General features: G+C 36.6%; 1 protein-coding gene and 1 long non-coding RNA gene across 2 annotated transcripts in view; one reads left to right on the top strand and one right to left on the bottom strand.

Annotated features, from left to right (window-relative positions):
- The window catches only part of LOC127830950 (msx2-interacting protein-like), a 63,164-nt gene that overhangs the window by 18,026 nt on the left and 20,352 nt on the right, over positions 1–24,786 (bottom strand). The window contains exons 3-12 of the mRNA XM_052355893.1: positions 14,331–14,471; positions 13,378–13,599; positions 12,786–12,931; positions 9,044–9,155; positions 8,797–8,885; positions 6,356–6,504; positions 3,640–3,765; positions 2,499–2,726; positions 1,063–1,202; positions 250–408 (exon numbers count right to left, since the gene is read on the bottom strand). Of these exons, the coding sequence (XP_052211853.1) occupies positions 250–408; positions 1,063–1,202; positions 2,499–2,726; positions 3,640–3,765; positions 6,356–6,504; positions 8,797–8,885; positions 9,044–9,155; positions 12,786–12,931; positions 13,378–13,599; positions 14,331–14,471 (1,512 nt within the window). The remainder of the gene's footprint in view (positions 1–249; positions 409–1,062; positions 1,203–2,498; positions 2,727–3,639; positions 3,766–6,355; positions 6,505–8,796; positions 8,886–9,043; positions 9,156–12,785; positions 12,932–13,377; positions 13,600–14,330; positions 14,472–24,786) is intronic.
- LOC127830959 (uncharacterized) lies at positions 23,287–23,936 on the top strand. Its single transcript, XR_008026338.1, has 2 exons — positions 23,287–23,433; positions 23,744–23,936. It is a non-coding gene; the product is annotated as an uncharacterized LOC127830959 (long non-coding RNA).

Raw genomic sequence — 24,786 nt, 5'->3', positions numbered from 1 at the left:
ATAAACACCAACATTGTCATCAGCTCACATGTGAACATATTGAGAATATTGCAAAGAGTTACATTTTGCAAAGAGTTAAATTATCATTACTGTCCAACTTTATTGACGCACATACGTGAATACAGTTAATTGGTATATTTTTGTCAGATCAACAAAATACAATTACATAAGTATTATTACACATCTATAATATTTTTATGAATAATAAGAACTAAATATCAATATTGTATGTTTTCAGGCTGAACTTACTTTCGTCTCATTCCAAACTCGTCCACCGCGTAGCCACCTTCAAAGGAGCCCCCTCTGCCCCTAAAGAAACCACGGCCCCTTTGTTGGAAACCACGGCCTCTACCGCCGCGAGGGAAAGGCGTGAAGCCACCTCGCTTAGCAGGAAATGTACCTTCATTACTGAAATAAAGGTAACAAACATCAAAGATCACAGTTCACAAATTTGTGTCAGGAATGTGAATAATAATAGAAATGATGTGGTTTTCAACTTTACTAAAGAGGAGCAAACCACTTAACAATTCACAAACCCTCATTTTTTTCAACAGATCAAGGAAGCTCAAGGATTGTATTGAATTACAATTCATTGAAAAGGATGAAATTATCTGAAAAAGCACTTCTCAAAACTATTCTCTTAATGAAATGTCTGAATATCTTGTTACAGACAGCAGTGATTATTTTTGCCCAAAATTACAGCCTCTTACAGGCTGTTTTCAAATTGCAAAAATAAAAAAAGGCTGTTTCCCAATGGCAAAAAGTAACTTTTTTTACTAAAAAATCTGACCAAAATTTCCCCAAAAATATGCATTACTTGTCCAATATACTCAATAATGGGTTTATTTTAATTTAATTCCTTAGCACTTGATATTAATTTTAGAAAGCAATTAAACATGCACTTGTAAACGATTGGTATACTGTAATTTAAAATCATATTAGATCTAATAATGGTTCTTTTTTATCCCAATTTCATCGTCTATCACGCTTTGTTTTCAATCCAAAAGGCAACGGCAGTTAAATTTAAAGCAAAAACAAAATGCCTGCAGACAGTGTACATACGTTTCATCCCACTGTTTGGGCTGGCTCTCCATCTTAGTCTGCATCCAGCGAGGGTCAGGCCTCTCTCCGGGCCGCAGCTGACCCGTCTCCTCCATCTTCTTAAAGAACGACTCCTGGCAATCACGACTCGCATAGTCAATCTGAATAACATGGCACAGTCAATCTGAATAACATGGCATAGTCAATCTGAATAAAATGGCATAGTCAATCTGAATAACATGGCATAATCAATCTTAATAACATGACATAGTCAATCTTAATAACATGGCAGTCATGCTATGGCATTGTATGGGGGTGTGTGAAAAGAGAAACACTTCAAATTGACAAAAAAAGCACACCTAAATATAATTAATAGCTTTAAATTTAGTGATTTCTGAGCTTTTGATCTAGCCTTATAGCATTTTCATGATTTCAATATTATAAGACTTTCAAATCAGAACGATAAATGCCAACACCTTAAAAAACGTTTAATTTAAAAACGGATCATACAAGTTTAAAAACTATAATTAGAATTTCAAAGTTATATATTTTGGTTCTGAGAAAACATCATATGCAACAAGGAAACAATGTTTGATGTGAGTTCTTAGGACACAATGTTTGATGTGAGTTCTTAGGACACAATGTTTGATGTGAGTTCTTAGGACACAAGAAGCTCCAAGTGAAGAGGAGAGAGCCCTTATACATAGAGAATATTATGTGAGTTTTGGATAAAGATCAAGTTTATCATGCCAGGCTTAGAACCGATGTAGCGCGAGGCTTGCCGATGGTTCGTGCTAACATGGTTCGTGCCGAGCATGATAAACTTGATCTTTATCCAAAACTCACAAAATATTCTATTTATCCTATTATTTTGTGGTCGTTTATCGTTCAAAAAGAATAAAAATACTTCAACATTTTGCCTTATGTGTCATCCCACACCGTGAAGTTTGCAAGGCTTATCAGGGACAACATTTTGCCTTATGTGTCATCCCACACCGTGAAGTTTGCAAGGCTTATCAGGGACAACATTTTGCCTTATGTGTCATCCCACACCGTGAAGTTTGCAAGGCTTATCAGGGACAACATTTTGCCTTATGTGTCATCCCACACCGTGAAGTTTGCAAGGCTTATCAGGGACAACATTTTGCCTTATGTGTCATCCCACACCGTGAAGTTTGCAAGGCTTATCAGGGACAACATTTTGCCTTATGTGTCATCCCACACCGTAAAGTTTGCAAGGCTTATCAGGGACAACATTTTCCCTCTTTTAAGAGTTTGTTTACATTTAAAGGAATCTTCCTCTCAAAGAAAATCCTCTTTAGGCGGAAAGTGTCCACCCTGATTAGTTTGTGCTAACTGCACAGGCTAATCTGGGACAGCACTTTAGGCACATTAATTAAGCCAAGTTTTTGGAAAATGAGGCTTAACCAATTAGTCCACTACAGTGTGTTACGTACATGTATCTTCTTGCCGTTCCAGATCCGGTTCCTCATCTCCGGCAGTGCGTACTGGGCGCTCTCTGGGGCAAGGAAGAACACTAGGCCGCGGTGGTTCTCCTTGTCGACCACTGTGTGACTCAGCGTGCCAAACCTGGAGAACTGGTGGCACAGGAAGCCCTCGTGTACGGTGTCAGCAAGGTTACCCAGCCAGACTACTGGTGTGGCCATGCTCTTACCAAACCCAACCTGAAATACAGAACTTGTTGTAAAAGAAAGTCTATTCTTCGTAACATTCCAGTTTAGGCGGAAAGTGTAGTCTTTGATTAGCCTCTGCAGACAGGCTCATCTGGGATGGCACTTTACTAAAATGTATTTAGCCATGTTTTCCATTTACAAGGCTCAAATAATTTGAAAAAGAAATCATTAAACACAGAATAAAGTACACAAATTCAAACCTTAAAATATGCCATCGTTCAGAATTAGCAACAGAAAATACTACTGCATTTTGTCTGTGTAACTCTACATATAGTACACTTAATTATGTCTGTTACAAGTTCAGGAAACATTGTCAATTTACATTGCGAAACATGCCAATGTTCAATGGGAGTTTGAGTGTTATCATTTAGTTAGAGGAAGCAAATACACAATGTAATGAGATCTTCCGGTTTCAAACAACAATTCTTGGAAAAGAATGACACTTTGTAAACAGTAACTGCATTCTTCACTTATGCAGGAAGTGATTGTAACAGTTTGTCTGATGTAGGTTCAAATATTCTTGACCAAATTCCATGAAGACAACAATCCTGACATATACATTTCCATTCAGTAACTTATATAATATATATAATAATATATATATAATTAATTTTAGTTTTGGCAATCCCACAATGTGCGCATATATTTAAAGCAAATGAGATGAACAGTGCAGTGCCAATTGCTTACCTCTAGATTCTAGTATTTTATTCTTAATTGTAACTAAGTCAATAAGTTCATTAACCTTGCCATTCCTGTTTAGCACAGAAACAGAAAATCAATTCCTAGATCTGACAGAGTTAGCATGTATAGGGAAGTGATAAAAGGTGCAACAACATGCCTTGAGCAACTCACGATTGTTGTAACTACAGCTAACAAGCAAAGACAAGTGAATAAATCTGTATACTTTAAGCTTGGTAGAGGACCATGCTGTGCCATCCAGGTCCTTGAGAGCCCGCACAACACTGGAGATGTCACTGAACTGGATGAACGAGTACGCTGTAACAGCCCCTTGACGCTTCACATCAATGTCCTGAAATGTTATAATAATGAATATGCTAGCATATAACTAGAGCTTTGTCACAGACGTGGCGTATACCCCCAGGTGCCGCATTGACACAAACTATTTTGCATGCTGTCTTCACAAAACAAGAGAATCAAATTTATGGCGATTTTTAAGAATTATAATGCTATATGGCCATTTCGACCTTTGAACTCTTGAATTCTTTCGCATGACATGCCGTCCAAATTTATGGCCATTTTTTTACTTTGAACTCCAAGTGTGACCTAGACCTTGGAGTCATCAACATAATTCTTTCGCATGACACATCGTCCATTGATTGTGAACAAATGTACCAGGTATTTTTAAAATCTCACAATAAATGACATAGTTATGGCCCGGACAAGATCATTTATGGCCATTTTTGACCTTTGAACTCACAGTGTGACCTTGACGTTGCAGATTTCGACGTAATTCTTTCGCGCTACACACCGTCCAAAAATGGTGAACAAATGTGCCAAATGATTTTAAAATTTCACAATGAACAACATAGTTATGGCCTGGACAAGCTCTTTTATGGCCATTTTTGACCATTGAACTCAAAGTTTGACCTTGACCTTGGAGTTATCGACGTAATTCTTTGCGCGACACACCGTCCAATAATGGTGAACAAATGTGCCAAATGATTTTGAAATTTCACAATGTACAACATAGTTATGGCCCGGACAAGCTCTTTTATGGCCATTTTTGACCTTTGAACTCAAAGTTTGACCTTGACATTGGAGTTATCGACGTAATTCTTCGCGCGACACACCGTCCTATAATGGTGAACAAATGTGCCAAATGATTTTAAAATCTCACAATGAACGACATAGTTATGCCCAGACAAGCTCATTTATGGCCATTTTTAATCTTTGAACTCAAAGTGTGACCTTGACCTTCGAGATATTGACGTAATTCTTTCGCCCTACACACCGTCCCATGATGGTGAACAAATTTGCCATGTGATTTTAAAATCTCACAATAACTGATAAAGTTATGGCCCCTGACAAGCATTTGACCCTTGAACTCCTAATGTGACCTTGACCTTGGAGATATCATCATACTTTCTTCACATGGCACACCGTCCCATGATGGTGAACAAATGTACCAAGTTATTTTAAAATCTAACGATAAATGACATAGTTATGGTCCGGACAAACTTTCAGTTTAAAACACACTAAGTGACCCTGTGACCTAGTTTTTGACCCGGCGTGACCCATATTCAAACTTGACCTATACATCATCAAGATACAACTTGTGACCAAGTTTGGTGAAGATCGGATGAAATTTCAGGACAGACCGACCGACAGACCAACAAAGTGACTCCTATATAGCCCCCATTACCAATGATAATGGGGGTATAATGACCCTGAAGAGAACATGTTCACATTTGTTCAGTAAAAAAGCCAGGAAATGGAGTTTTTACTTACATTTGTGTATGAAATTTAAGCATTTGTGTACCTATTTTCCCCACTATGTCAAGGCACTAAACTTTGGACTTAATAATTAAAGGAAACAATAGCCAAGTGTAAAACTGTTATCTCTGCTTATGGGACTGTCATTTAAAAGGGCCCTTAATGGGCAAATACTAAAAAAATCTTAAATTGACACAATTAATAATGGCATACAATACCTGATGCAAACTGCAATATAAAATATGACACGAGTTCATGCATTACAATCTTCCCAATATTTGTCTGTTAACTCATATATGCCACAATTTCCTTATTTTTGGCTCATGCATTCCAGTATTTCTCTATATTTGTGCCTAATGTATACCAGTATTTCTCCATATTTGCGGTGCATATATACCACTATTTCCCCATATTTGTAGCTCATATATAACACTATTTCCCCATATTTGTGGCTCATATATACCACTATTTCCCCATATTTGTAGCTCATATATACCACTATTTCCCCATATTTGTAGCTCATATATACCACTATTTCCCCATATTTGTAGCTCATATATACCACTATTTTTCCATAATTGTTCGCTCTTATATACCACTATTTCCCCATATTTGTAGCTCATATATACCACTATTTCCCCATATTTGTAGCTCATATATACCACTATTTTTCCATAATTGTTCGCTCATATATACCACTATTTCCCCATATTTGTAGCTCATATATACCACTTTTTCCCCATAATTGTTCGCTCATATATACCACTATTTTTCCATAATTGTTCGCTTATATATACCACTATTTCCCCATATTTGTAGCTCATATATACCACTATTTCCCCATAATTGTTCGCTCATATATACCACTATTTTTCCATAATTGTTCGCTCATATATACCACTATTTCCCCATATTTGTAGCTCATATATACCACTATTTCCCCATAATTGTTCGCTCATATATACCACTATTTTTCCATAATTGTTCGCTCATAAATACCACTATTTCCCCATATTTGTAGCTCATATATACCACTATTTCCCCATAATTGTTCGCTCATATATACCACTATTTCCCCAAATTTGTGGCTCATATATATCACTATTTTTCCATAATTGTTCGCTCATATATACCACTATTTCCCTATTTTTGAGGCTCATACATACCAGTATTTCTCCATATTTATCAAGGCGTTCCTTCAGCTCCTCTATAGTGATATCCTTGTCCAGGTTGCCTAGGAACAGTGTGCGTGTTGCCTTCGGAGAATGCTCGTCCAACTGGGCCTCTGGGGTCGCAAAATCGCTGTCCTCAGTTTCTAAAATAGGCAAGTGTCATGGTGACCATTCTGCAACATCACAGTTGTATCCTGTTTTCTTTTAAATAACTTTTTTTTACAAAATATCTCAACACCACACATATCTTACCACAAATATATCACAGTATTTGACTTCTCATTTGTATCACTGAATTTCTTCACACAATGAAAAACGTAATAGAAAAACTTATTTAAAGAACTCCCATAAAATATAAGTGAATATGTTCACTACATAAATCGGTCTAACTATACATTGTACATCTATTTCTATTTACTGTGCGTGTTTATTGAGAATTCCAGGAAATGTAGATCTACAGACTCCGAGTGGTAACATGAAGCCAGGAAATCAATACTTGAAGCACTTGTTGTGTTAGAGCTTGCGATATGGCAGTCCCACCTAACACTAACTGTCAACCACACATGGCCAGCTGATATTGCACAAGTATCATACATGTGTAAATATAGACTTTACTTCCCACATTTACATGTGCACATTCACATTAGCACCCTGTTGTTTGACTGATAGATCCACTTCACTGTAGGATTCACAACTATCAACTTTCCTGAATGCTAGAATCAATTTCACTTTGGAATTGAAATTTATGGGAAAAACATGGGAGAAGAATTCCACATGGCTTCACAAGTCACTGGTACAGCTAGAGATGGTATATTGTGAAACATTGACCAGCCATGAATCTATAATAAGGTGCATGGCTTGAGTGAAACGCAAGAATTGTGCTATATTTTATTGCATAACGGCATTGAACATTAATAAACAAGAGATGTGTTTGTCAGAAACACAATGCCCCCTATTACGCCGCTTTGAAGCCATATATTTAACCTTTGACCTTGAAGTATGACCTTGACCTTTCACCACTCAAAATGTGAAGCTCCATGAAATACACATGAATGCCAAGTATCAAGTTGCTATCTTCAATATTGAAAAAGTTATCGCAAAACTTTAACCAAGATTAAAGTTTTAGGTTAAAGTTTTTATGACAGACAGACAGAATGACAGACAGACAGGCCAAAAACAATATACCCCCGATAATTCGATCCGGGGGCTTAAAACCACACAAGATGCTTCCAATAAAATGAATCAGTATTTATTGCATGACAAAATCAACAAATAATTTAAAATACATCAAGAAATCAATGTTCAAAATTTTTTATATGTTAATAGGCACAAGCTAATCAGGGACAAGAATTTCGCCAAGAGAGCATATTTGTTAAGAAGAAACTTCCTTTTAACAAAAAAAATGCCATTAAAGCTGAAATTGTTGTCCCTGAGTAGCCTGTGCAGACTGCACAAGCTAATCCAGGCTTCCTGAAAAGGCCAGACCACCGGTCTTGTCCGGCAAAATTCTTTACGGTCCGGCAAAATTCCTAATATTGCCAGTCCTTGTGACAGGCCAAAAAAATTGTGACTAAATACCGAAAAGCCTAATACTTGCCAAAACAACGAAAAACACCCCCATTAGAATCCCTCTTTTTGTGAATTTCGAGCCTTTTTGTCATTTAGAACACTTATGTGTCACTAGTTTATAAGAATGCTCTCCCTTTGCTTTTTTTTCCAAAAATGTCAATTTTATTGGTCCGACATATTACCACCTATCCAATTACAAACGTTGTAACAAAAACTACACATAAAAAAATGTTGCTCAAGTTTCAATGGCGCTAGACAAGGCCAGAAAAGGAAGCTAAGCGATGAGGGAATAAAAACTAAATCAAAAGAATATGAAGCAAAACAAGTAAAAAGAACTTTTCAAAGTAGTGGAAGTCTGTCAGAAGTTGGCTGCATTATGACGAGTCACAATCAATATGTTTTGTGACATATGTTGAAACGATCCAATACAGTGCAAGTCTACTAATCAATGCGTAGTCATGTTATGTTAAATTGTTTTGAGTCTGACTATAATTTAAAGCTGTTGTCCATCATACACTCTAATCACAAGAACACGCAAACGTTTTGTTTTACTTTATCGAGTGTACTTGTACACAGGCTGCACATTGCAATAAATATGAGTTAAACTTTACTTAATTCTTCAATTATAAACTCACGCTGTTCGGTTAGGTGAATTTTTGTCCGGACAGGCAAACTTTTCCATCAGCCTGTCCGGTTGACAGGCACTTTTTGGGACTTTTCAGAAAGCCTGTAATCAGGGAAAAAAAATGTACACCCATGATTTAAGCCCTGTTTTCCGAGAGTAAGAGTCATTTATGTGCAACATCAATGTTTTTTTGGTATATAATATTTAAAGTTACAGGGCCTGTTGTGTATCTGCTACGTACCTAGCCCCTCGTGCTGTACCACGTGGATAGCGGTCCCAAAGAAGCGCTTGCCCTGAGAGGCTTCTAGAGCCTTGGCTGCATCCTCAGACCTTCAAGCAAACACACACCAATCAATACACACCAGTCAATTAACACCAGTCAATACATCTTGACCATCATATAAAGTTGCTTTCAAAATGATGACTTATATAGGCCTTCCATTAAATGACATATTCTATTGTACGATATTATGTAAATCCTAACTTACTGTTTAAAACTGATGATAGCAAATCTGGTCTCAGCTACACCTGTGATCTGTACTGCCGTAATCTTGCCATATTTCTTGTATTCATGAAAAAGCCCATCACGCAAACTGGTGTCTGAAAACAAATATATGTCAACGCCAGTTTAAGAAGCAAGTATTTAGAGTATATTAATCATGTTAAAAATATGAGCCACGTTTTAGCAAAATAGGTGCGTAGTTCTGTTCCAGATTAGCCTGTTAAGTCCATTTTTTTTATATTTCTTTAAATTAAAATGTTCCATAAAAGCGTAGTGTTTTCTCTGATGAGCTTGTGCTGAAGGTTCAACTGATAGAGCTGGACTTGACATGAATTAAATGTAGATTCTTAGTAAATAATGTTTTTATTTTTTTGGAAACCTTCAACTGGGATTTTTTAGGTCACATTTCGAAAAAATATATACTTTTGAAATGGGTCCCCTTACTGGACTCAAAGTGAAACGAAAAAACACTGGCTGATACGTGAATTATACATACGCACAATCAAACATAAACACAATTATCCATTATTTGTTTCAAAATAGTCAAAACAGTAATGTACGTAATGAAATTGTAAAATATGCCACTGAGTTTGTAAGTGTACGTGACCAGGATGAGATTACACAAGTAACCATTTTGAAGACTTCCAATGAAGCCACACTTTTGCATCGTGGAACATTGTTGCGCAAAATCTATTTTATAAATAGGCACATACATTTAATGGTGCGACAATTAAATTAGGAAATGGGAAGCATGCAATTAGTGCAGAAGAAAATTATTTGGAACTTCAAATTCTGATAATCTTGGACACTTCTCCCTGTTCTGATTTCTTTCCCATCATTAATTCCAATCAGTAATTGCTTTGCATTTACACACAAATGAATCTAAATGAGTAATAGCAGTGGCTGTTTTTTTAAGTCTGTTCTTCACACAAATCCCCCAGCTGTCATTTAAATCTATGCCCAGCTGAATACTTAAGAGAGGAGGATAAATCAATGTGGGACTGTATCTAGGCAACCAATCTAGGCAACTGTGATGACTGCACCAGGCAAAATCAATAGAAAGTCAATAGGGAGACATGAAAGCAGGGATGAAGCAGGGAAAGAACACTATGTTCCCTGGGAACTACATGTAATAATGGGTGCTTATGTAGTAATTCAGAACAATACAATACATGAATACGCGTGTTGCTTGTAGTTCAATACACCTGAATTGTTTGTCAAATATAGATTTTCTAGAAGTAATTGGCAAACACATTTACTGTTCACATAATAAACTATTAATATTAACATTTTCTCAGGCAGCGATGTTTGGGACACAAATTGTTAAACATGAACTGTCAACGCCCACAATCTTAAAACCGGTATAGAGTGTTATCAACTTTTATGGATGAACGCTCTGAAGGAGTAAATAAAGAGCATAATACCAGTATTTGCTAAAATCTTTCATAGCGAATGAATGAAAATCCTTCAGGCATATCAGTTTTAAATTGAAACTTTAGTTTTAGGAATAAGTGTAACGAATTATTGGCACCTTGTATAGAAGAGACCTCAATGTGTGGCCCAGAAGTGTCAAAGGATTTTGTTGGGTTAACTTTGGAAGTAAAGGCCCTATAGCCATATTTCAACAATTATTCATTTTTCCCCACATGACTGCCTATAATTCACAATTAAAGGTTTCCCAAAAAAAACAAGAGGGCCTGAAAGGCCCAAAGTCGCTCACCTGAGATTCAAAGGAACTGACCTGTTCTGTGCAGCCCAAGATGTCATTAGAACAAAATGTTCTACCAACTTTCATGACTAGTGAACACCCTGGCAGCCACCTTTTTCAACAGACCAGAACCATTTTCATACACATCCAAGATATCATTTAAACAAATATACTGACTAAGTTTCATGAAGATTCATAAGTCCATATCAGGAAAAATGCCCCGCCCACTGGTGGCCATGTTTTTCAAGCAACTGGATCCATTTTCAAACTTGTCCAAAATATCATTGGGACAAATCTTCTGACAAAGTTTCATGATGAACGTACAATAAATACGGCTTCTAGGGTGTTAACAAGGTTTAACTATAGCTATATAAGGAAAAATGCCACGCCCCCTTGGTGGCTATGTTTTTCCACCAACTGGAACCATTTTCAAACTCATCCAAGATATCATTGGGACAAACCATCTGACCAAGTTTCATGATGATCAGACAATAAATGTGGCCTCTAGAGTGTTAACAAGGTTTTACAAAAGCATGATATATAGCCATATTAGGAAAAATGCCCCTCCCCCTGGTGGCCATGTTTTTTAAGCAACCGAAACCATTTTCGAACTCATCCAAGATATCATTAGGACAAATCTTCTGACCAAGTTTCATGAAGACCGGAAAATAAATGTGGCCTCTAGAGTGTTAACAAGGTTTTACTATAGCCATATAAGGAAAAATGCCCCGTCTCCTGGCGGCCATGTTTTTCAACCAACAGGCATCATTTTTTAACTAATCCAAGATATTATTGGGATGAATCTTCTGACCAAGTTTCATGAAGATCGGACAATAAATGTGGACTCTAGAGTGTTAACAAAATTTTACTATAGCCATATATAGCCATATAAGGAAAAATGCCCCGCCCCTTGGCAGCCATGTTGTTCAAGAAAACGTAACCATTTTCGAACTCATTCAAGATATCATTGAGACCAATCTTATGACCAAATTTCATGAAGATTGGACAATAAATATGGCCTCTAGAGTGTTCACAAGGTTTTACTTTAGCCATATCTAGCCATATAAGTAAAAATGCCCCACCCCTTGGCAGCCATGTTTTTCAAGCAAACATAACCTTTTTCAAACTCATCCAAGATATCATACATACGAATCTTCTGACCAAATTTCATGAAGATTGGACAATAAATGTGGCCTCTAGAGTGTTAACAAGGTTTTACTATAGCCATATAAGGAAAACTGCAGCCCCGCCCCCTGACGGCCATGTTTTTTCACCGATCTGGACCATTTTCGATCTTGTCCGAGATATCAATGAAACCAATGTTTTGACCAAGTTTCATGATGATTGGGCAAAAATTGTGACTTCTAGAGTGTTCACAAGGTTTCTCTTTAGCCATATAAGGAATACTGCCCCGCCCCCTGGCGGCCATGTTTTGCAAATGACCGAAACCATTCTTGAACTCAACCAACATATCATTTAGACAAACATTTTGACAAAGTTACATGAAGATTGGGCATCAAATGTGACTTCTACAGTGTTTACAAAGTTTTTCTTTTTTTGACCTAGTGACCTAGTTTTTGACCCAGCATGACCCAGTTTCGAACTCAGTTGAGGTATCAATGGGACAAATGTTCTGACCAAATTTCATGATGATCAGACAATAAATGTGGCCTCTAGAGTGTTCACAAGGCAAAATGTTGACGGCGCACGACGCACGACAGACGACGGTCGATGGACAAAAGGCGATCACATTAGCTCACCATGAGCACGTTGTGCTCAGGTGAACGTGCTCAGGTGAGCTAAAATTGAGGAAACTGTGTAACATTTAGTTCATGTTCTAAGCCATCTCTTTGGTTTGAACCTTGGTAAATATAAAATTGATAACACTTATTCTCAAATTTTTAAGTATTTGTTTGGAAAAAACAACAACAAATTTCAAAATTTTAATCAAAACACAAATTTTCCCATTCCAAGGGGCCCCTACCCAATTGAGAAAAAAAAAACCTGTCAGTGTACTCACCACTGGATCTAAGAGGCAGTTTGGTTATGTAGATACCAAGTGGTTCCCTCTCACCAGGCTCAATCTCAGAGTCTTTGTTTTCTGACTCCTGGGTGTCTGAGCGCGCCACACTCTTTATGACTGCCTTTGGCCTTTCTTTGCTGCTGCTGAAGACACACACATTATATTTTCAATAACAATTAAATGACCGATAATTTATTTGAAAATACATGAACATACGATTTTTAACACAAAAGATCGAGCTGATGCAGAATTAGGAACAAGTTTTTCCCAGAGATCAGGAAATTTAAATTGGATTAATCTCACGAAAGATAATGCAGTTAATTCAGGGGTGTGATATTGAAGCACAGCATGGGAGCTTAATTCCTAATCATCCTTAGCAGGGTTAACCAACCAAGCGCCCTCTAGTAGTGGTTGCAAAAAATCTACATCAATGTATCATGCAAAACTCATAACTATTTGCTTATCAATTTTCGCCCTGAAAAGGAAGAAATCATCTGAAAGGAAGAAAAATCACGACCCTGCAAGGTTATGGATATTGGCATGTATGACACGGCACGGTGTTTAGTGACAGTATTGGGCGAGTACTTACCTAGCTGAGTCACTGCCGCTGGACGCAGAGCTGCTGCGACTGTCATTGGAACTTGAGCGAGACTGGGACCGCTCTGTGGACTTTTTCTTCTGGCGCCGCTCGCTCGACTGTGACGCCGTGGGAGACGAGGCAGGGATGGACAGCGTTGTCTTGGGCTTCTCAAACGTCTCTGATGAGTCTGAGAACTGACGTGATGTCCCCGGCAACCATTTTGCTCCACGACTGCAACATGAACATAAACCAATGGACGGGAATGTTTAACAATGCAATTCAATCAGCTATACATAAACTTTACAGTTTTCATTATAGTAACTTGCTTATTTGAAGACACCTATTTTTACTAATGTCTTCACACACACACAAACACTCGATGCTAAAAGGAGAGGTTACTCAAATGCTAAGAAAATAAATGAAGTCAGAAAATTGTTTTATGAACCCTTTCCCCATCAGAAGCTAAGTGCAACCAGCATAAAACCAGAACAGCCTGCGAGTAACTCACAGTCTGTTCAGGTTGTATGCTGTTTGCTACTGATAAGTATCTTACAATTGAAAAAAATAAAGCCTTTAAAACTTGAATCTTGTAAGAAAGGTCTTTAATTTAATATAACTTTCTAAGTAGTCACTTTACCGTCTACTTATGCGTCAAAATATTTATCTGTGTGGTAGCGGGTTGAATTTAAGTACAATTAGCCACTATAGATGCAAAAGACATACCCTGGATAATACAAGAGTAAATATTTTGAGAAAAATAAAGTCCTATGATTCATCAACTTTTTACATGTGAAATAAAGTTGATATGCATGAAGTCCAGTTAATGCAGATTTCACTACCCGTAATGTTTTCTAGCATTTATAAAGATTCCTTTCCGCTCATGAATAAAAACAATTTAAAGACTGCATTATTTTCAAGGTTGGGAGATATTATGGCCTAGATACAGGGATGTGAGTACTGACCCTGGGTATCCGGGTGTCTGAGGCCAGCGCTCCCTGGGTCTACCCCTCTCCGAGAACTGAGGGCTGATGTAGGGGCCAGGCTCACCGCTGTGTGGAGGGGTGATACCGTAGTACACGTCTAGACCATCCTCCTCCTCAAACCTGAAAAATGCACTCCCACTTTGATTATGTAAGCCTCGGCTTTATATATGTGTGTTAAAAGAGTCTTCCAAGATTAGCCTGTGCAGTCTGCACAGGCTAATCTTGGAGGACAGTTTCCACCTAAAATGGCTTTTCAGTTAGATAGACTTCCTTTAAAGGAAAAACATGAAATATTCCTTTTAAGTGGAAACTGGCGTCCCAAATTATCATGGTCTATGTGCACTGCACATCTTGCTGATCTGGAAAGTCACTTAACATGCATTACGCCAAGTTTTCCCAGAACAATGAACATATACACAAAATAGATGACATTTCTCAATGAGAAGTGAAAAAGAAAGTATTGAACAAATAAAGGTGGGCAACTATTTTCAAAATGTTTCTTTCTTACCCTATCTTTATTGGATCTTTCAGTCCTATACATAACAAGATCAAGTACTTTGGTCATGCAGAAAGGACATGTTTTTAAATCTTAAAATCTTAAAACAAAAGCATATTGCACTAAATAAGAAAATTGTACATGAAATTTCTTTAGACAGGACAGGTTTAAGTGGCGCACATTAGAATTCTCTCTAGTAGAGCTATGATAGCCCTGGTGTCTACTGAGCATTTAAGTCTAGCTGAAACTTATTATGTCAATAAGAATTAAAGTGACTTCAACAGAACTAAAGGCTGACATATCTCATTACTCGCTGTCCTAAAACTGATCAATGAATCATATCATAAAACAGCAATCCTGAGTGGATGTACTGAACTGTGAACCCAATGATAATGGTTGAAATAAAGAATGTTCATTCTACGAACAAAGACTTACAAAACAATCTTTGATTGCAATGAGTGACAAACTCCTGCCCTTATATCATAGCTGATTACAGACTAGAGAAACTAATATTCAATGTATGACAGTCACATGGATATAGGAAACAACTTCAACATTAGATTTTCTGAACATAAAAACTGTCAAAAACAAGAGCTGTCTCCATAGGATGACATATGCCCCCAAAAAACGCTTTAATAGAAGTTATGAGCTTTCTTCGAAAACCTAAACACAGATTTCGAAACCTTCACAAGGACCCTAAGTTCAAGGTCAAGGTCACAGGGGTCAAAATTTGTTTGCGTATGGAAAGACCTTGTCCTGTTGTCCATATACACAAGCATGCCAAATATAAAATTGCAATCTGAAGCAACATAGAAGTCATGAGCATTTTTCAAAACCTAAACGCAAAGTGTGATGGACAGACGGACAGACAGACGGACAGTTCAATCACTATATATTATGCCCTCCTTCGGGGCATAAAAATAAATTCCAGTAAACACGCCCTCCTTCGGGGCATAAAAATAAATTCCAGTAAAAACATTGTCCACATATCCCATCAGCGTCTTTTTGCTTAAAAGATACCGTTTTCCAGTACCAGGCAATGTCTTTTGAAATCATACACAGTGCTCCAGCTAGGCTTAAATGAAGGGCGCCCCGCCCTGCCCTCCCGAACCTCGGCCCTTCCCTCTAGAACCTTTACCCTGCCCTTCCTAGGGTCCCCCTGCCCTTAAATTTTTTTATATTTTTTTTACATATGATGATTAATAAATCTCTTATTACAATACATTGTAATTAATTTATTCCTCATTGTAGACATTATATTTGAATTGTTAAATAATAATGGGAATAATATATTCTAACAATTATTAATGACATATAAGTTTACATGCAAGAGAGCATTCCAGAAACGCCTGCGCGCTCGAAAGTGCCCTTTTGACAAAAAACTACGCGTCAAAAGTGCCCTTTTGGCAAAAAACTACGCGTCCAAAGTGCCCTTTTGACAAAAAACTACGCGTCCAAAGTGCCCTTTTGGCAAAAAAGCCCCCCCTGCCCTTTTCAAAGGGAAGGGGGTCGGGTCCCCTGAGGGGGGGGAAAATTCGCGCGTAAAAGGGGAAAAGGGGGAAATTTCTATGCTTAGCTAGTAACAGTACAAAATCAAGTTTTAACACTATAATTCACTATACAGAGGGAGAAAAACATAATTCAAACTCTTTTACACATAAACATGTTATGTTCATGTTCAAAGTTCAACATTTCTGGGCTTTTCAGGGAATTGATCAATTATTCTGGTGACCTCCTCTTCACCAAGTCTCTCTACGTCTGCAGACAAAGTCTGATCAGGGACTCCAGTGTAGCTTCCCCAAGCCTGTTTCTCTGTGGCGTGCAAAGCAGGTTGAGCAAACTAAACAGTCTTTCAACACTCTCTTGACCGGACGTTTCTGGCGTTTCACTGCTGGCATTTGAAGAAGACTGACTTTTAAGTTGTACTTGTTTGAAAAGAATATCTATTTATTTTTAAGTTAAAACAGATTTGTCAATTTTTTTTACGATAGCTTTTGTTGTTGTGCGACATGATGGAATACGTATGGTTTGCGGTAGATGTCGTAAAGTGAAAGTCGTGATAGTGAACTACGTACGTTTTGCGGTAAAGGCTAAAATAAAGTAAACACGCGGATGCAGTTCAGGAAAATTGTAGTAAATTCGTAACAAAAGACGTATTTAAATGAGGTATTGATTATAATTGAATAACACTTCCAAGAGGGGAATTTTAAAAAATATTTGGGGGAAAAATATATACTCTAAAGATGGGGGAATGGGGCCGAATAACGCCGAATATTTCATCCAAAAAAAACACTGTAGATGGACTTCAATGACAAAGTATTTACCCTTTTTAAACCAGATTTGGGAAAATTAACAACATTTGTAAAAAAAGACAGAAAGATAATTTGGCTTTCAACAGACAATTAATCCTGGCTAATCATTTGCATTAAACTTTAAAGTGTCTTGTTCACATTTTGGGGCATTTTTAAAGTGTCTCAGTAAATGCCTTAATTGAAGGATTTGATGATGCAGATCTTTATATATTATTCGCAATATACACTTTTCTCAATTGGGAATTATGGGTCCCTGCACCAAATTCGAACAAAATACACGGTGAACCATTTTCAAACTCAGCCATTATATCATTAGAACAAACATTCTGGAAGTTTCAAATAATTTAAGATTTTTGCCAGTGTAACGCTTAACTAGAAATGGCGCGGCAGAGGCCAACGCGTATCCCCATGCTGCATGTTTGACCCAGGGGCTCCCCAGTGTTGGTAATGGGACCAAGCATAGTTGAGATTGACAGTATTGTCATAAGAGAAGTTCAGTATCAATTAGAAGTAAATTGTAGAAATGAAGAAATTATAGTAAAAGGCAATTTTGGATGGGCGTGGCCTATGTGGGCGGGGTTCCCCAGGGTTGGTATTGGGGCCAAACATAGTTGAGATTGACTGTATTGTCATAAGAGAGGTTCAGTATCAATTTGAAGTAAATCGGTGTAGAAATGAAAAAATTATAGTAAAAGGCAATTTTGGGTGGGCGTGGACTATGTGGGCGGGGCGCCCCAGGGTTGGCAATGGGGCCATGCATAGTTGAGATTGACCGTATTGTCATAAGAAAGGTTCAGTATCAATTTGATGTGAATCGGTGTAGAAATGAAGAAATTACAGTAAAACTGCAATTTTGGGTGGGCGTGGCCTATGTGGGCGGGGCGCCCCAGGGTTGGTAATGGGGCCATGCATAGTTGAGATTGACCATATTGTCATAAGAGAGGTTCGGTATAAATTTGAAGACAATCGGTGTAGAAATGAAGAAATTATAGTAAAATAACCAAAAAAAATGAGTGAAAATCTCTGACCCGGCCCTGCCCCAACCCCCATAGCTTTTGACCCAGGGGTCAGATCAATATTCCAAATAGTGCAGGGTCGCACATATGCTCATAGCTACCATGTGTGTAAGTTTCAAGGTTCTAGTGCTTATAGTGTAGGAAGAGATAGTGGCCAGAACGGACAGACGGACGGCGGAGATAACCATAATATCCCCACGCTTTTCAAAAAGCGTGTGGAAAATAATTCTATCCGTTTCAACATTGATTATTCATAAACAAACAGTACTTTCAGTATGAGTCTAGGTCTAAAGTTATATTTCGCTTGAGTTGTGTGTATGTAAATGATTTGGTGACCCAACTAATGTAATTATCATTTATTACAACTTATAATGGAAACAATTCAAGGCGAGACTACACTTTGTGGTTAATATGCCAGACAGGCATTCAAACAACACTACATTAATTATTCATGACTTGTTTCCCTCCACGTTATCTGATAATGACACATTGCTGCATTAAACATGAGCCATAAATTTGGTTGATATTTATTGGAGCATTACATTTATGGTTTCTGCTTTCAACCTATTTCAAGAAAGCCAATACATGGAGCAGATATAAAATACTTGACTGCAAGCTTGCATACATGCTGGCATTTTCATGTTAGCTATTCAGAGCAGGCTGGAGTTTAAGCTCTCAGTTTGCCCAAGCCATTGTATTGAATGCGGTCAGTGAAGCAGAGAGACTTGGGTATATGCCAGGTAAAATTCCCTCCAGGGGTTATTTCAACAGGCAGGTTGTATTTCAAAAAGAGAGAGAAGGAAATACCTGCACATCATGTTCTCAATTTCTAGTGTATCTGGTGGGACAGAAATAGCCTAGTCAGTTTCATGATGATGTGGTTTTCTACCAGACATTAGTCAACAGAGAGGAAGTGTGTCTGTACCAGCAATACTGCTTGTAACAGATGTGGACTGGTCCCACTGGTCCGTGCTATTGATTTCCCTGGTCTGTATTTCAGACTTCCACCATCTCACAATCTCAACTGATTTTTCATCCATTCCAAACAACAGAAATCAATATCGGTTGCCATGGCAGCATGAGAGCTGGTCAGGTGATATGCCAGGAAGGCAGCTAGAATCAACATCTGCCTCTAGGTCTCATGGATTTCCTATTATTGTGCCAATATATTTGCGCATCAGAATGAACTTGCGAAATCCAAAATTGTCTAGCTAATTTGGTGTCGCTGTATTGATTTCCCAACCCAATTCTTACAAGTAACTGCTAGCTAGCTCTGACTGGTATGTTTAGAATATTCTTGGTCAAAAATTCTTTTGGCTGAAAACAGGCGTTAACAATGTTTTCAGGGGCATTTAATGGAAAACCAGCTATATTTTCAGACATACAAAATATTGGAACACCACAGTACTGTAATAATATTTTCTACTTAAGTCATTCAATAGGTTTAAGTACTATGAAGGTAAAACAATGCTTTTGAAACATATAACTATTTACAAGTGACCTGCAAGTGTCTGATGTTCTTACTTGCCATGGCATAGATAATTGATCATAAATACACACCACTTAACCACCTTTGTTTATATTACATAACATTACAAGGGGTATCTATTGACACAGCTTAACAGAATGTATCCAACATTATGCAATGTTATGCAACATCAGATAACACCTCCCAATGGTGTGCTCTTGAGCAGGATAAAGTTTGTGCTGAACAATACCTTGTCAGGGGTGCATTCATGAACAATACCTGGCCAGGGGTGCATTCATGAACAAAACCTGGCCAGTGGTGCATTCATTAACAATACCTGGTCAGGGGTGCATTCATGAACAAAACCTGGTCAGGGGTGCATTCATGAACAATACCTGGCCAGGGGTGCATTCACGAACACCTACAATACCTGATCCAGTGCTCCAGCTAGGATTTGAAAAGGGCAGGGGGGCTTTTTTGTCAAAAGGGCACTTTCGACGCGCAGTATTTTATCAAAAGGGCACTTTTGACGCGCAGTATTTTGTAAAAAGGGCACGTTAAAGCGCGCGGGTGTTTCTGGAATGCTTCCTATTGCATGTTAATTTATATGTTATAAATAATTGTATTATTCCCATTATTATTAAACCATTCAAATATAATGTCTACAATGAGGATTAAACTAATTACAATGTAATAAGAGATTTATGAATTATCCGGAGAAAATTTTGTCGGACCGAAAAAAAACAACACAACTATGTACATTAACATAAATAATGTTGATCATCCAACGAAATATGTAACAAGGCATCTTATTGGTCAAACTATATTTAACTGACCAATGATATCCACTTAGGCATTATAACAACGTAAACTAAAGTAAGGAGGAAGTATCGAAAATAAAATTGCGGTTAACGGACATTAACTTGTACAATTTTAAATCATGATTAATGATAACTTGTTTGAGACCTTTGACGAGTGCATGTTATAAAGATATCACTAGAACATTGTTTATATTTTATAAACAACCTTTTTAAAGCCATGCTTCATACAGAAATTCATATTTTAATGTCCTTATCAACTCGAAAAATATGTCAAAGCTACCAAGATCTTTTTTGTTAGAACGCAGTTGCCGATTTTGCGACTGTGTTTGAAGTAGGTGTTGTGTAACCAGTTGATTTGCTAATTGTAAGCAACACACTTATTGCAAACATCAAAACAATTAGCGATTTAATTTTCATGATGTAGTAAGGGGTTTGCTCTTCGAATTTTTAACATTGAAAAAAATATTATTTGTTTGCATTCGTTTCACATTTTGCCGGTCGCCAGGACCGATATTCTTGTTGAACCTACCGGACCAAATGGAAATCTGCCGGTCAGGACCGGCGGACCGGCAATTTCGCCAAGCCTGGTATCCTGTTAACTAGATAACAACATGTTCTATAACAAGTTACATTTAGATATAGGAAGATCTGGAATAACCACTAAGAGATATCTAATAAACTGATCATGCACATAATCAATTTATATTGACATTTATGAGTACTTAATTATCTACCAGCTGAATGTCATCACAACAATAATGTTTCAACAAAGTCTCTTGTACATATTATATTGACTTTGAGAGATGTGACAAGAACACGGCTTTCTGAGTATGCCTAACGACCACAACAGTTAGAGTTGATTTCTGATCCAGGCAATTCACATAATTATATATCTGCATTCGTATATAACCCAAGAAATCCAACAAGATAAAAAACAATTGAAACAGTTTGTGTCATAATGAAGCGCAGAGGGCACAGAAATTAACCCATTTATGCATAGCTCTAGAAAAAAGGCCTTTGCAAACAGCATAGACCCAGATGAGACGCCACATGATGCAGCGTCTCATCAGGGTCTACACTGTTTGCTTAAAGGAATTTCTGTAAGAAATATTCAAAATATAGAAATAAATATACTAGACATCCCTAATTTTGGAAATAAATTGATCCAATTTAGGACAGGAGAGTCCACTAGGCATAAATGGGTTAACGTAAAACAATGAGTGATGTCACTGTGTGGTGTATAAAAGCATTTGGAAACACACTAGCTGTCTTTTCCATCCCTTCTCAAAATAAAATACACTTTTTAACAAAATACGCTTTAAAAAGTGTATTTTTTCGGCATTTTTACCGAAAAGTGTATTTTTTCTGCATTTTTTTCATAATTAAGTGCACTAAAGTGCATTTTTTCTGTATTTTCATTATCTTTAAGTGTATTTTACTGTACTTTAAGTGTATCTTCTGTAGACAAAGTGCATCTTTTTATGCAATAAGTGCATTTTTTCAATGAAGTGCATTTTTTGTGCATATTAGTGTATCTTCTGATTTGCCAAAAAAATATTCTTTCTGTACAAGTGTAGTTTTAGTGCATCTTCATAAAAAAGAGCAACACTATAGCAAATAACTGAAGTTAAAGGACAGAGATATAGTGTTTAATAGGAGGATTGTACTGAATTCTTTTTTATCTTCACATAATGTTTATGGTCTTATTATTACAATTTGTCTGCTCATAAAATATGTGAATCAGTAGAGCAGCTTTTAAAGGGAAAAGTACAACTAAATCAGGCTGTGGGTAAATAATTAAAAATATTGAAAGTGTCAAAAAAATTATGTGGTCTTGCCAGAATCAATTATATCTTCACAACATAAAAAACAAGTATTTGAACTTTCTTACACTGATATTTAACCCCAATTCAATTAATGTCTACCACATTGACTATTAACATACATTTTAAAAGACAATTTAAATAATATTTATAATATTATATTTATTTCCTAACACCATTCAGTATGTTATATTGAAATATTCACAATTAAATATAATATGCTAAATGTGCTGTGTATTATTCAATAAATATCAGATAAGATCAGGATCAGATAAGAGATCAATAAGCATCATAAACACTAATCCCTATCAGTGCTCCATCTAGCCAAAACAAAGGGGTGTTTATAGAATTTTGATTGGTTCTGGGACCATCTATTTGAAAACAAACCACTTTTGATTGGTTGGAGCACAGCAAGTTATTTGGAGCACAGGAAGTTATTTTTGTAAACAATTTGGTTTCAGCAACTTAAATTGAGCTAAATCTTTAGGTATAATTCAGCAACATTAATTCTAGTGTCAAATGTCTTGAAATTCTTTCAGCACATGAACTATTGTGTGATGAAAACAATGTGTATTTACTACAATGTGTAAATCAACAATAAGTTTGTTGCAAAGAAGATTCAAAGTGGGTGGTAAAGTGATCAATAACTGCCGTTTTTTTTTTTTGGAATGCTGAAGAACAGCTGTAACAGGTTTGTGTTTTCATTTCTGCATCTCTTTTTAATTAAATTAATTATGATCATTATCATATTTATGTATTGTCACTGGGAAATGTAACTGGATGAGTAAATGTAATGCAATTTTAAGGAAAAAAACACCATTTGAATTATTATGGCTGTATTTTATGGTTATTGTCATCTTAAAATTTATTTATACCTATTTCTTGTCATTAATGAACAGATTTCTTTCCCCCATATTTAATCAGAACTTTAATATTTTATATTTGAAGGTTAAACCCCAAGGTGAAATTTACATTGATCGGAAGATCCATTGGACAGAATGTGCATCATCGCCTGCCAAAAAAGGGAGCAAAAAGGGGACTACCTGATGTATGGACATGTATACCAGGCCAACTTGAGGGGAACAGGAGTGGGAAACCGTGCCCTGTAGCTTGTCCTTGACCAAGAAAAGATGGATTTGTTGAGAGGTAAAACTATATAATAAAGGTTATTGCAATTCAAAGAAGTCACACTTCCGACCAGTCCACACAGCCAAAGGAGACCACATATATTAGTACATTTATTAACAGTATTTTCTATCAAACGTAATTTCTTTAAATTATTTATGAAAAGCGTTAAGTCACATGTGATCACGAGATTAAAATTGCAAAAATAAACAAACAAAAACAACAAGCCAACAAACTTGTTTTGATTTAAATTTATGATATTTATAGCAACTGTTAAACAAGATTACCATAACAGCAATATTTAACACTTACATTATAAAATATCTTTCAGGACCTGATCTCAAATGAGATCATGCACGAGAAGCGCCTCGCAGACCATGACAGTAGTATTCAGACCTGATCAGCTGGTGAAGTGCTCTATAAAGGGTTGTTTATGAATGCATTCTTTGTAAGGAACAGTGTATAACAACAAATATAGTGACAGGGGCTAAGCTGCTAAATATTGTCAGCATGTATGCAGTGATTTTCTTTGGAAATTCAAAACAACCTGTACGTACTGGCTCTCAGAAGGGCATGTTTTAGCGCAATAATGAACAAAAAAAGGAAGATCTTAAAAATAAGGTATAGATTTATATAAATTTCATGAATACTGTTCATTTATCATATATTAGGATCCAGAATATGATTGAATTAAATGTACTGCTTTTGTCCATATTAAAAAGGAATTAATGTAATATATAAAAATCTAGTAAATGATAGGGAAAACATTTCAGCTTAAGGAGGGGAAATCTTTAATATTTTTGAAGTGGAAACCACCTGTATTTGGCTGTTAATCAGTTACCGATAATCAGGGGGGAGAAAAATCACTGGTATGAGCTTGATATTTTCAATTGTTAATTCCAGATAGGCAATAGCCCGTTTGAATCCTCTCTTTTATGTAGATATGTAACATTTGTTTTTGTTTTTTAAGGTTAAACATTCTAATAAAAGTGTGTATTTATCTATTGAATTGTACTTTTTGTTTTTTATGTATGTGTTTACACTAACCTTTCATTTAAAGAATGAATGCTGACTTCAAAATGCTGGGATTTTTTTTAAATTTGGTTAATTTTTAAGCATATTAATTTGAAGTGATAAAAAGTACACTTGAGCGTATAATGCGCTTAAAAAATTCACTTCCAACACTTCAAAAAGTGTATCATTTGTATGACTGAAAATGCACTCAAGTGTATTAATGGGCTTAAAAATTCACTTTTAATATTGTAAGGTGTATTATTTGTATGACCGGGAATGCACTCAAGTGTATTAATGCGCTTAAAAAAATTCACTTTCAATTTTGTAAGGTGTATTATTTGTATCAGTGGAAATGCACTC

The sequence above is a fragment of the Dreissena polymorpha genome, chromosome 5 (genome assembly GCF_020536995.1).
Source record: "Dreissena polymorpha isolate Duluth1 chromosome 5, UMN_Dpol_1.0, whole genome shotgun sequence".
Taxonomy (NCBI): Eukaryota; Metazoa; Mollusca; class Bivalvia; order Myida; family Dreissenidae; genus Dreissena; species Dreissena polymorpha.
This window is presented reverse-complemented; position numbering and strand designations above follow the sequence as displayed.